General features: G+C 36.0%; 1 protein-coding gene across 1 annotated transcript; it reads left to right on the top strand.

Annotated features, from left to right (window-relative positions):
- Window positions 1–286: 286 nt before the first annotated feature.
- LOC134542488 (raf homolog serine/threonine-protein kinase Raf) lies at window positions 287–9003 on the top strand. Its single transcript, XM_063386818.1, has one exon. The coding sequence runs from the start codon at window positions 287–289 to the stop codon at window positions 2477–2479; it is 2193 nt and encodes a 730-aa protein (XP_063242888.1). The 3' UTR covers window positions 2480–9003.
- Window positions 9004–14210: the final 5207 nt, after the last annotated feature.

Here is a 14210-nt window from a genome sequence, read left to right on the forward strand (position 1 = left end):
TACGATTACAGTTAAAAATTAATTTAATTAACTATTTAACAATTTATTTATATTTGTAACGGATGTACTCAACCTGTTAATTTTCTTTCACAACCTGGCGTCGACCAAACAATATTAGATAACAGTTGCCGAGCCAATAGCCACCCCAATTGGCGCGCGGCTATTGGGGTTAGCTCAACGTCACATTGACCCATTATTTCATAATTGATCTTCAAATGTTTTGTGTTCAAGATGGAGAAAATTGTTTGGAAAGTATAAAAATTTATTGCAGTGATTTTGCTGTAAAATGGCGGTTATTAAAGAATCGAGATTGGTTGGGACAGTTCCTACACTTTCACTAAATAGTCCAGCACGGGCATGTGACTATGAAGAAAATAGTGATCCTGTATACGACGAACTTCATAATATTCGGAGTATGATTCGTTTGACAAGAAAGAATATCGACGCGTTGAACAAGAAATTTGGGGATATCCAGGACCCACCATCCGACTACCTTATAGAATACCAGGAATTGACAAGTAAACTTCACAATTTCGAGGCAAAAGAACATGAGCTAGTGGACTTGATAAATGTAAACACAGGCAGTGACAGTCTGCAAGATTTTGCCGTGTGTAGTGGAGGGGGAGGTGACATATCACCCAAATCTGTTCCTAGGTCCCCATTGAAATCTGTTGTCCGTGCGCATTTACCTAATCAACAGAGGACGAGTGTTCAAGTGAGACCAGGACAGACGTTGCGAGAAGCGCTTTCGAAAGCTTTAAAGCTTCGCAAATTGACTCCTGAAATGTGCGTGGTTTACAAAGGCCAGAGCGCGATTACCGTACCTTGGGAGGCCGACATTTCATCCCTGGAGGGAGAAGAGATAACTGTCGAGATTTTAAACAAGTTCTCAATCACAACTAGTATTTCACACAACTTCGTGCGTAAAACATTTTTCTCTTTAGCTTTTTGTGAATGTTGTAACCGTCTTCTATTCCAAGGTTTTTATTGTCGGACTTGTGGTTATAAATTTCATCAGCGCTGTGCCACAGGTGTTCCAGCTCTTTGTCAGCAATACAGGGTGCCAGACAGCACTTATTTTGAGATATTGTTAGCACAAAATAAAGTTAATTCTACTGGGTTGTTACAGACATCGACAGCATTTGGGACAGGCAAGACATTGCCTCCTTCCCAGCCTCGAGGAATGTCCCCAAGGCACCCACACACACCTTCTTTGGGTACAAGGGAACGTTCCAGCTCAGCGCCTAATGTCTGCTTCAATGTAGTCAGTCACGATATAGGGCTGAGGGAAGAATTTGTAAATTATGAATCGCGTGCGGCCACTGTTGCTTCGGGACCTGGCGGAGGGACCACTCTGTCCACATACAGTCCTGGCAGCAGTCCCACAAAGCCTTCTCACAGTCAAAGTGCCCAGGCGTCGCCAACAAACACACTGAGGCCGTGGCGTCCTCGAGCTCGAAGTGCAGATGAGAGTGGTAACAAAATCCGCACACCTCGCGAATCAATCGAAGACTGGGAGATCCCTGCGGATGAGATACTCATTGGTCCACGAATAGGGTCTGGTTCATTTGGGACTGTTTACAAGGGCCACTGGCACGGCTCGGTGGCCGTGAAAACGCTCAACGTGAAGAATCCAACGCCTGCACAGCTGCAGGCATTTAAGAACGAGGTCGCGGTGCTGCGAAAGACTCGGCACGTGAACATTTTGTTGTTTATGGGTTGCGTGGGCAAGCCTCAGTTGGCTATAGTCACCCAGTGGTGTGAGGGCTCCAGCCTTTACAAACATTTGCATGTCGTTGAAACTAAGTTTGAGCTGGTTCCACTGATAGACATCGGGCGGCAGACAGCGCAGGGCATGGACTACCTCCATGCGAAAAACATCATCCACAGAGACTTGAAGAGCAACAACATATTCTTGCATGACGACATGACGGTAAAGATTGGGGACTTTGGGCTGGCAACAGTGAAGACAAGATGGTCAGGGTCGCAGCAGTTCCAGCAGCCGACAGGGTCCATTTTGTGGATGGCCCCCGAGGTGATCCGCATGCAGGAAGAGAGCCCTTACAGTTTCCAGTCGGACGTGTATGCTTTCGGAGTGGTTCTGTACGAGTTGCTCGCAGGGCAACTTCCGTACTCCAACATTAACAATAAGGATCAGATCCTGTTCATGGTGGGCCGAGGCTTCCTGCGGCCAGACCTCACTAATTTGCGGTCCGATGTGCCGAAGGCATTGCGCAGATTGACGGAGGATTGTCTCAAGTTCATCCGGGATGAGCGGCCTCTGTTCCGGCAGATTCTAGCATCCTTGGAAAGCGCTTTACAATCCTTGCCCAAGATTCACCGCTCTGCCTCAGAGCCCACCCTCAACAGGACTCAGTTGCAGTCTGACGATTTCCTGTACATGTGCGCCTCTCCCAAAACCCCAATGAATTCTCAGTTTTGCGCTTTTCCATTTTACACTGTAAGTGGCATTATTTAAAGATCTGACCTGCTGTTTTTTGAATTTTGTTAATACTTACACAGTATGACTTCAGCATTGACATAATAATTGGGTTTGCTTGGTAATGTTATGGTAGTGAGAGTAATGTTATGATCCGTGTGTTAAATGTAAATTTTACATGTCAATTTGCATGATAATGAGTTCAGTAAATGCTCATCTTGATCTCTTATTGAAATATTATATAACTACCTACAAATCACTGGTATAATTTTTAATGATCTCACTTTCAGATATTATGATGTTCCCCGAGTTGTTTATGTTTTGTGTATTGTAGCTGGGTGCAAAATTTACATATATTGGCTAACTATTTTTGAACAAATTTTGTGTGCAAAAATTAAATTTTAATGTGAACTTTTTGTTTGCAGTAATTATTGAGAAAAATGTTAAAAATTATGCTGTTATACGTAAGGTGGAATGGATTTTTCACAGTTAAAGATGCGTAAATTATTTAGGCTCAGTTCATTTTTGCAGTCACTGATTGTTCCTTTTATGGAAAATTGTGGTGATTATAATAATTTGAGGTTTTTTGAGGCATTCAAATTTTGTGACCTGTTATGTTTGTGAAGTTAGATTCATAGTGACATTGTATTTATATTGGCTAAACAATAATTTATCATTTTGCATTGCAGCCTAGTTTTGGCATTAGTTGTTTTTAGCAGACAATGAACGTTTCTGGTACGTGATGTACATGGTGGTGGGCTGTGGATTCCTTGCGTGCTGAGGGAAATAGCTGTCAGCACACCCCTTGAAGGCTGTCAAGGAGTTTGCACAGGCATGAAGTTCCTTTGGGTTGTTTTCCAACTCCAAGGCAGAGTGGTGCTTTTGAAACAGGCCGTAACACAAGACGTAGTGTGCCAATTTAAGACATTGCAATCTGGAGTGGAGATGCTTACTTGCGTTCATGTTTAGTGCTAGAGAAATTATTGATTAGTTTCTTAATGCCAGTGGCTGTGTGATTGTACTGAAGGCACTCCAGGGTGATAAAATTCTTCATGGCTGTACCTGATATGCTGAACTGATATAAATAGTATCGCTTTGTCGACTCATATACAGTCTTGCATTGTGTTGACTCTGAAGTGTGCATTATTTGGGCGAAGTAACTTGAGTGCCAAGGAACATGTCGAGTCTTAGACTTTTGTGATAGAAATTAAGTGCCGTAATGTTAGAGTGGATGACAATGTTTGGTCTTTTTTTTTGCAATAGTTTCTTTGTGGTAATTATGAAGTGCTGTAAGAGTTATACTGAAATTGGGTGTAAAAGTGTCTCAATTTCATCCTGCCTTAGTTATCATTACAATGCAACCTGAAGAATTATTTCTCAAAAGTGTTTTGTATGGGTACAGTTACAAGTAGAATTATAGAACATCAGTTGCATTTTCAGCAAGGTTTTTCAGCACTGTTCAGATTAATGGTTGGTCCCATCCTTTTTCCTCCCTCTCTTCTAGGCATGCAACATTTTGTGGAATAGAAATCTGGAAAGGTGTGTGAAAGGATTTTGGTTTAGTTAATTTTTCTAATTTGTATATTGATGCAGCCAGTTGATATAGTTTTAAAAACAGATGGGAAATTTACATGTTTTGTTGTTTCCCACATAACAAAAAATGAAACCAGGGTGGGGAAATTAAAAAAAAAAAATTTCATTGTATTTATAACAAAAATTTTTTTCTACTATATCAGGGGGAAAAAAATCAAGCCCATAGCTAACAGTTTAGTTCTGTACCTGCTGTGTGTATGCAAGCTTGAGGTTTAAAAAAACCTAACCATAATTGGAGTAAAGCACAGGAGGATGTATATTTCAGTCTAAATGGTGGGTCAAATGTAAATTAGTGCCTCCGGTCCCCTTCATCCACTTCTCTACCGCACATCCTATTGGGGAAGTGTCTGCAAGCAAACCAATCGGATGCGGTGAAATCCTGTTAGAACATTCCTGGAGGGTTCCAAGAATCTATGCTATTTTGCATGTGGACATAATTCCTATTGAAGAAAGTGTTGGTGGTCAAGTGAAGGCAGATTATTCAACATAAAATTTCTACAAGCAGGAATGTTTAACAGGAAACTATTGTAAGTTGGGCATACCTCAAAGCTTGATTTGCTATCGTTTTGGGAAACAGTGGCTCTGAAAATGAAATATTCTTGCTGTCGTTCATGTATGGTTATTGAATTTTGAATGTATAAAGAAAGCATTTGATGTACATTTCTGTGGTAATGTTTTCATACTTGTTTTCTTTCTTTATGAAGATATGCTTGTAGCTTATTTGCTGCCTTTAATGTTTTAGAATGCCACTCATGTCACTAATTTTGATGGACAGTTGCTAAACATTAATAGCTTCACATGCATTTTTGCAGTAGGAGGTGTAAAAAGTGGGAACATGTTTGGAAATGTCTTTCTGTCAAAGATTGTGAAATGGCTGTGTAGGACCAAATGCTTGTTTTGATTAATATTATGAGCATTTGGCACCGAAAGTTAATTGTGTTGGATGTATAATGTTGAGCAGTATCTGTTTGGTTGTGGTTTACTATTGTCAGTAGATGTCTCATTTAAAAAAAAAAAAAAATGTGAGCTACTGTATGTTCTGGCATATAAGACGATAATTTTGTGCAAGCTTAGAACTGCTACTAATCTTGACAGTACTTAGGTATATCTGTCGCATGGAGTCTGCATATGAAGGAGGTAGGAGAAGAACCAGTTTTAGAATGAATGACTACCTTGAGCCTGTGTTTAACATATGCAATCACCTTTTGAACCTCCAAGTTGCTGTGTTCTGTACCTTAGCTTTAATTTATGATATGGTCTTTTTTTTTCTGTGCTGAAAAATTTATAAGTTAAAACTTAGCAACTTTTTTTTTAGTAAAACTACCAGTTGACAAGTTACATGTTTTAAATAAAGCAAAAAAAAAAATTTTTTGAATTTAAATATTGGAAAGCACACTTCGTCTTATATCCTGGAATTTACAGTATATTCAGTTATTTGACAGTTGATGTACTAGAAACTTGCAGTTATCATGTTCTATGTAGCTCAACTTTCTTGAAATTCATACTTCATGATCACAACAGTTTTCATCTTTCCTTTAGTCCTGATGTAAAGAAATTCAGTGGTATCCTATTGCAAGCAGAAACTAACAGTAATGTGTCAGTTGCATTGAGCAAGTTAACTAGCTGCTTGCCTACAAATCCACGCTGGTCCGGTCTTCTTGCTACTCATTGCTGGGTTCTGATTGGTCGTAGGATTTTTAATTAGCAGTTTAAACACAAAGTTTTAAAAAAAATAAGCTTTGGTATTTTTTCATGCAATTTGAAACTAAAATGTTAAAACTTAAGTAAACAAGAAAGGTTTGGTTTCAAAATAATTCAAGAAAATATAACAATTTCAACTCTTAGTGTAAAAGAGTTTAATTTTCCCTATGTAATCAATACGTGCTAATTTAGTGACTACAAGCTCATATACGTACAAGTTTTTTTTCACTGATGGTCAGCTAGTAAATTTGCTAAGAGTAATGGTGGTGAACAGTCCGAACTAAGTTTTTTATGTCCCTACAGGTACAGTATCTTGGAGTAGGGGGTTGTTTGGCATGATGGTTCAGTGATTGTTTGCTTCTCTCCAAGGCATTCTGGGTTCAGTTACCGGTGGGATAGGATTATATTTTTTCGCAAGTGGGAAACATGACGGGTGTTCCCATCCTATTTTCATTCCTCTACGTTTCTAATGACCCTAACTTTGATGTGACGTTAAGCCCTAGGTTGTAGTTTTCACAGAATTTGTCTTTTTTACTTGCCACACACATTTTAACTGTTTTTTTTTTCTTTTTAGATCGCAAGTTTTTTCGGTGCATTGATAATGTTTGCAGTAGACATTTCAGTTGTATGTGCAGCTATTTGCTTTCCATATTGCATATTCCTGTGAATTAACTCAGGATGTTCACTCAAATCTGAAATAAATAAATTCCACCCTCCACCATCCCTATTGGATTGTCTAGTTCTGTTTTGACTTTTTTCTTTCCAAATTTAACAGAACCTTGCATATAAAATTTTACAGTGTATGTGTGACTATGCACTAAAACACCATAAAAAAATGATTTTAATTCTGAGGGATGGCAGACTGGAGCATGAAATTTCTCCCTCAAATTATCATTGGGGTATGTCCAAAACTTTTCCAAGAGTTTAAGTAAATTCCCTGACTACAAAAATAATTTAAATCCTGTAGATAAACCGTTTCACGGTAGGGCCTTGAATTTGGGTATATCTGTCTTCAGTGGAATTCTGAGCACAAGTGAAGTCTTTGTGTACTCTCAACTTATTGGAACGCAATCAACACGGTACTGTGTATCCATTCTGTCTTTCTCCGTCTGGTGGAGAGGCAGCAGGTACTTCCACCTCCTTTGTATTTAATTTTTCTACTCCTGTGCGGCAAGTTATTCTTTCTTCTTTGTTCCCTGTCCTTTAATAAAAAATAGCACACAGAGAAACTTGTGCCAGGCTGGAGGAATATATAAGCAGCATTTTAATTAACCAGTTCTCCGAGGTCTGCGTTTCATGTTCCTGATACAAATTTAAGTTTACTGTACGTAATTAGTGCTTGAAATACATTACAAAAAATAGTACATAACAGTTGTTTTAAATTATTATGTACTAAAATCAGCACAGTGAACTTCATCTTTTGTTATTTCAGATACAGCTAAGCTTTACTTCGGAGAAATATTAACCTTACCTGGTTTTCTTTATGCCAGGACTAAAGTATGATAAGAGAGAAATGTGCGTGTGTTGTAATGCTTACTTGTATATCATTGGCTTGGCATATTAACTATTGTCATGTTGCCTCTGTTATGCAAAATCTTTTTATACCGATAACTAATTTGTACTTTAATTTAATGTAGGCAGTGTTAATAAGATGAGAGGGTCCAAAAGGAGATGTGAGTACATACTGTACTTGAATTGAAAATGTTATTTTATAAATCACAGATATTTTGCTAGCTAATTTAGAGATGTACATTTCAAAAGACTCGTGAGGTTATGGTATGCTCCTGTAGAGGCAAAAAAAGTGTTTTGTGATGTTTTTTAATGGGGGAGATATTGGACATAGGTTAAATTTTCCTCTGGCATAGGGAAAAAACTAAATCTAAAAACACTGAGAATGTAATTTTTTTTAGATTGCTTAAATTTTGACAGTTTTCATGATGAGAATGAGTGATGATTGGCTGTTAAGAATACGTAGAAATTGGGCATTAATGCTGGGCCGTAGTTATATATCTTAATCTGTTAAAAACATCTGAATGCTACCTTCATGAGTTTTTGACCTGTCTGAGTAGTTTCAGTAGTGTGAACTTTCTGCTACAATTTCAATTATCAGTTGACTTACATTGAAGTGATTTTAACATGTATGTTTGTGTAAATTTGGATATATTATCAATAAGATAAAGAATTTTCATTCAAAATTTAAAAAATACCATTATTGTAATGCATTTTAGACATCACGGGTCAGACAGTTGACTAATGTGTGTATTCACAGTGCCTACATTCTAAAACGTTTGTAGATGTTTGCATACACAAATAATAGTGATGGATATTGCGATGAAAGAGAAGTTTTACTAAAAATAACACGCCAGTAATTATGTTCTAGTTAATTTTGAAAAATGGAGCCAACGTGAAAGTGCCCTGATGAGGTTCCAAGATGAGATAATTTGCAACTTGTTTCTTACCTTATAGTTCCAGTGTGTAATGTTGGGAATTTTTTTTTCATGTACAAGAGAAACTGTAATGTTCTACCAGGTTTCTAATGTTTGCCGAAAATATTTACCTTAATCCAGCTTCTGTATATTTGAGAAAAATAACTTAAATGTTACTGAACACACACTTGCCAGTCCAAGGATGATATTACCTATGATAGACAATTCAAAGCATCCAATGTTTCAGTGTTGGAAGTGATAATGTACTTTTATGTGAACTATATTGCAATATTCTGAAGTATTCATAGTTATTTATTGACAGCAGTGTAATCTGCTAAAGTATTTTTTTATTACAATCTTTATTATGTACTTACGTTTTTTTGTTAGCTTTATTGTGAACAAATTGTTAAATAGATTAAATATTAATGTCGAGTTTTAAAATATTTTAATGTCATGCATTGCAATGAACAAGTGAAGTTAAGAGATGGGATTTGCCAAGTAAACTCAAGCAAATGCAACAACTTAAGCTTAAGCTTTAATTTGTGTACAGTCTGTTCAGATATCTAAGAAAAAGACAGTTTTATTGGAGGAATATTTTTTTTCTTAAATATGTAACTCGTGTGAAAAGTTTTTTGTGCATTGTTATGTCAATTCTGAGTTCTTTTGTGACTCTCACTACATGTGTACATATATTATAAGGTTGTAGTATATTTATTGCACAACTTCTACTGATGAACAGTATTAAGAGAAAGGACTGCTCGTAAGGCACGTTGCAGTATGTATTATACACACGGGAATGAATATTGTATAGGTCTAGAGATTAAAAAAACTATTTAACCTAAAGCTGTGTCAACATCTTTATTCCATTTAATGTAAAGCCAGAAATATGAGCACGTATATAGTGCATTTTCCAGCTACAAGTAAAATTTTAAACATTAGCACGTGAATTCCACATGGAAAAAACTAAGTAATATTATACCATTTCATGCTACGTGCAATCTTATTTAACACATCTTACATGTTTGTCTTCCTTTTGTCAATATACTTTTTATATCTACATACTGTATTAAAAAACATTATTTTTACATCCATGCATTTACTTTTCACCTAAGCTAATTTTTCTCTTCTTAAGGGTAGGATTTTGCATCCCTTTTTTGATTTTCGAAAAATTCAATTAGAATTGTTTTGTTATCCAGCAACACAAACCATGACAGTATACAAGAGCGTAATACTAAAAACATGTCACAAAACAAAAAAAAATATGTATCAGTGTTGTACTATCCTCTGGAAAAGTTTTTTATGTACACAATAAAGTTTACAATTTCATTACACTAAAATAAATCATTAAAAATGCAAAACAAATTTTTTTAGGGTATTAAAAACAATTACTATCACAAATACATAGCATACCTTTAAATCACAATTGTTGGTGCTTTATTTCATGGTTGGTTAAAGCCAGAGGCAATATTACATAGTAATGCATTGAAAATAACCTAAATTACCTCATTTTGAGTATTATTTTTGTGTGTGTGTATATATATATATATATGTGTGTGTATGTATATATACATATATATATATATGTGTGTGTGTGTGTGTATGTGTATATATATATATAATTTCATACCTTTGGTTTAGGTTTTTTTTAAATGTACTATATTTACTAGGTAAAAAACTATACTTTTTTTTAAGTTAAGTTAATAAAAGTATTGAAACAATAAGACAGTAACAAAAATTAAGATATGTTGATACCAGAAATAACCAATTATTTATTTTCACTGCTTGTAAAGTGAATAAGGTTTAGTACCAATTATAGTTTCTTGTTTTGACTTTTCAGTAATATATATTAATGCAGGATACTTTAAAAATAAAAATAACATAACTTGAAAAATTAAAAAAACAAACACAAAAATCTTGACTAGACATTGAATTTTTTAAAAAAAAATTTTGGCTGGTCATTTTGTTTTCATATTTATAATTTTCTCATGAACTAAAGAACATTACAGAAAAACATCAAATGTTTTGGTTGCAGTTTTTTGTTTAACTTACTTTCATGACTATGTGTAGTGTTGTTTTATATACACATTTTAAGTGTCTTGGCCACAAATTATGTAAGCCGTTGATCAATATAATTGTGCCTCATATTTTTTTTTAAATTTTGTCTTGTTTTACAGTGGCTAAGTTCCTTGTCTTACACTTGACCATGTGTGGTTTAATTTTTAATGATGATAAAGATGAAATCCACCTTTTTTAATGACGAAACTACCTTGGCTCTAATAATAGCATAGGGACCAAATTCAAATAAGAGCTTTCTAGACACAATCAGTGGCTGTTCCGTAGGGCTAGGGAAAGGGTAGGTACTGACTTGTGTATCAGCGGGCAGTGCCAGAAGCTGTACCACAAAGATACTCTGGTCAATGACTGTAATGTGGCAGGGCATCAATGAAAGCTGATAATTACCTTATGAGAGAGAGAGTCCATGTAGTTCTAAATAATGGCTGTGGCACAACTAAGAGCTCATTTTACTATATTGTGAATTGATGAGGTTTCTTCCAAGTATTGTCAAAGCCACCCTCGCAGAAATGTTTGGCTTGCTCATTCCGGACACACGACTGCTAAACTTGAGAACAGAATGAACGCCAGTTGTCTTCCGCATGGGCAGAATCTTTGATGATGCCAGAGTAATTGTGTCATTACTTAAAGCAATGTGTATCATGTATATAGCATTATTCAGAGTTAAGAAGAATGGTGAAATAACCTGTAGATGTGAATCCAAACTAACAAATCACCTATCAAGTGTAAGACTAAAATATGCCTAGTTTGCAGCTCAATTTACCATGCATTACATAATCTTATATACATGCTTACGCATTGTTCATTGAATTGTGTTGAAACTTGGCACTCTTGACCTTCATACAAGGGGGAAGGTCACTGTTGAAGTGAGATTTTGATAAAAAAAACAACCTTAAAGCATAATTTAATTATTCTTGGTAAAATCTCGCCATTCTATCATCATAGTACAGACTAACCACGAAAGAATGCAGGCTATTAAATGCAGTTCACTCAGCAAAAGACAGAGCGTGTTATTGATATAGATATTTGACTATGCAAGCGCACTCTATACAGCAATCATCTTAACCAAATATGAATGTGCTGCAGATAAAGACTATAAGATTGAAAAGTCTTTGAAAGAAACTTTACACATCAACTACTTCTGTTAATTAAATAACTGGTAATATGTTAACAAATAATGGCTTTCAACTTTAAAATACATTGTTTTATATGGGAAAAGATATTTATGGGCAACATCTTAAACTGAAAAAAATACATAAAAATAACATCTCTCTTATTATTGGCGGGAACAAAACATTTGACTGTGTTGGACAGAAAATTGTTGTAATGGTAGTTACTGTACTGTCTAGGTGAGATTCTGATAAAACCAATCCTTAATGCAAAATTTATTTATGCTTGATATAATTTTGTCATTGTTTTGATAACTCATCATTCATCTAATCTCTATGAAATTTTGCCCACTTGACCTTGGAATCCAAGGCAGTATTTATCTATGGAATGGTTATATGTTCTGAAGTACCTGATATAGTAGCTGTATAAAGGCTAATATGCTATAAATGTGTTTAATAGCTTGAAAAGAACTCGCTAGGAAGAATCGTAATAATGCCATCATGTTGTGAATTTGCTCAAGAAACATACCAGTAAGTACTTTATATCAGCTACTCTTTTCTATGGTCTGAATAATAATGGTGGCGTGCAAGTCGAGAGAGAGTGATATTGATATATAGACAGATATGGCTATATATAGTGCATAGCTGCCAACTCTCACGATTTTGGCGTGAGGCTCACTATTTGTAGATATATGTCACGCCCTCACGATTTTTCGTTTTTTTTTTTTTTTTTTTACCTTGTACGTTTTTGTGTCAATAGATTGTAACTGTATCAATACAATCGTATCGCACTAGATTGGTCGGAGATATATCGCTTGTGACCTCGATTCGAGATCGAATAACTTCGACCTGTTGCTTTTTTCGAACAGTTGCTTTTGATCGTTAATGGCTGCTGTGTTTGTTTCTAGACGTGTTGTTGGTTACGTAGTGGATTAGCATCTATATTCAATGTTTATGATGTCACAGCAGTGCGGCGTGAAGAAACACTACAAAACAACTTTCAACAAGTTATATGCAGAAGAGTTTCCGCACATCATATCGTCTCGTAAAGGTGAAAATTATGCATATTGTGTTGCGTGCCGTTGTGATTTTTCACTCGCGCATGCTGGCAGAAACGATGTGTTTAAACACTGCCAAACAAAAAAACATGATAGCGTAAAGTGCATTGATTCAAATAAGAAGCTGAATTTTGTTTCTGATACATCTGAGAGCCGTATAATTCGTGCAGAATGTTTATTTACGTCTTTTATTGTGGAACACAATTTGCCAATAACTTGTGCTGATCACGCGGGCTCGTTGTTCAGGAAAATGTTCCCGGACAGCGAAATTGCAAAAAAATACAGCTGCGCAAGAACAAAAACATCAGCTATAATTGCAGAAATGGAAGAGGAAACTCATGCAACTAATTTTGAGATCTTGAAAAGTGAAGTTTTTTCAGTGGCGACGGATGGAAGCAATCAGGGTGATGCAAAGCTGTATCCAATCGTTACTTTCTACAACAAAGAGACATCTGCAGTGGTGAGTAATCTGTTGTCTGTCCCAGTTTTAGAGGGTAATTCAACTGGTTTAAATGTTGGCAACCTTCTCCTGAGAGATTTGAAAGAAAATGGCATCCCTCTTTCTAACTGTCTAGCTCTAAGTGCAGATAACGCACCAGTGATGATTGGTAACAAAAGTGGCGTAGCTAATGTCCTGAAGCAAGAAATGCCAAATTTAATTGTTATTGGATGCCCTTGCCATCTAATAGATTTAGCTGCTGAAAAAGCTGCAGCTTGTATCCCTGTTAAAATTGATGAGATGTTAGTAGATATTTATTATTATTTACAAAAGAGTGAAAAACGCAAAGAACAACTAAAACAGTTCCAGAAATTACATGACACAGATGTAGCTAAGATATTAAAACATGTGTGTACACGTTGGTTGTCGTTGGGAAGGTGTTTAGGATGGTTAGTTGAACAGTGGCAGCCCCTTACAAGTTTCTTCTTGGAAGAAACAAAGTCTAATCATAGAAAAGAGGGAACTACATGTTTGCAGAGCTATAGAATTCCTAAACTTGAACATTTTCAAGAAGGTAGGCCTAAATCTGATTCACAGTCCACAAAAGCTGACATAGGTCATCATGTTCTACCAGAAACTGACAAACTATCATCAAAGAAGAAAAGACAGGTGGACTCTTCTGCAATTGTCGTGAAGAAACCAAGGTCTGATTGCACTAAGATAGGTAACTCAAAGAAGCAGAATATTATGCCTACTACCTCTACAAAAAAATTAGAATTGGAACATTTCTGCAGGGAAGAAAGAATTTTCATGTTCATGTCATCAGACCTCTCCAAAACATTTTGTTTATTTGTCCTGAATGTTATACCAGTTTTTGAAAAGTCAAATACTTTTTTGCAATCAGCTGAACCCCCCCCCCCCCCCCCCCCCCTTATTCATGTTCTGAAGTCTGTTTGACAGATTTGTTTCGAAATTTGATTACCAGATTTGTTATTGCATCTGTAGTCACATCTTCTATTCTTGATGTTGATTATCATAATAAAACTAATCAGAAAGATGATTCAGATTTGGTGATAGGTAGTGCAGCACACAGGTCGTTAGAGAAACTGGATCAGAAACAAAAAGAAATATTTTTTACTTCATTTAGAAAATACTATATGTCTGCTTGTGATTACATGTTGCACAAGTTTCCACTGAAAAGTGACATAGTGACATATTGACACACGCAGAAGTGGCAGACATGAACTCTCTTCATACTGCTTCTTTCTGCAGTCTAAGGTTCTTTGTTGAAAAGTTTCCCAGTATTGTGGTGAAGAATGAAGACCAAGATATGGATTCAGAAGTAGACTTATTGGAAACAGAGTTTTGCTC

Source organism: Bacillus rossius, assembly GCF_032445375.1.
Source record: "Bacillus rossius redtenbacheri isolate Brsri chromosome 4 unlocalized genomic scaffold, Brsri_v3 Brsri_v3_scf4_2, whole genome shotgun sequence".
Classification (NCBI taxonomy): Eukaryota; Metazoa; Arthropoda; class Insecta; order Phasmatodea; family Bacillidae; genus Bacillus; species Bacillus rossius.

Coding starts and splice junctions, on each gene's coding strand:
- LOC134542488 (XM_063386818.1), top strand. CDS start 287: ATGGCGGTTATTAAAGAATCGAGATTGGTTGGGACAGTTCCTACACTT.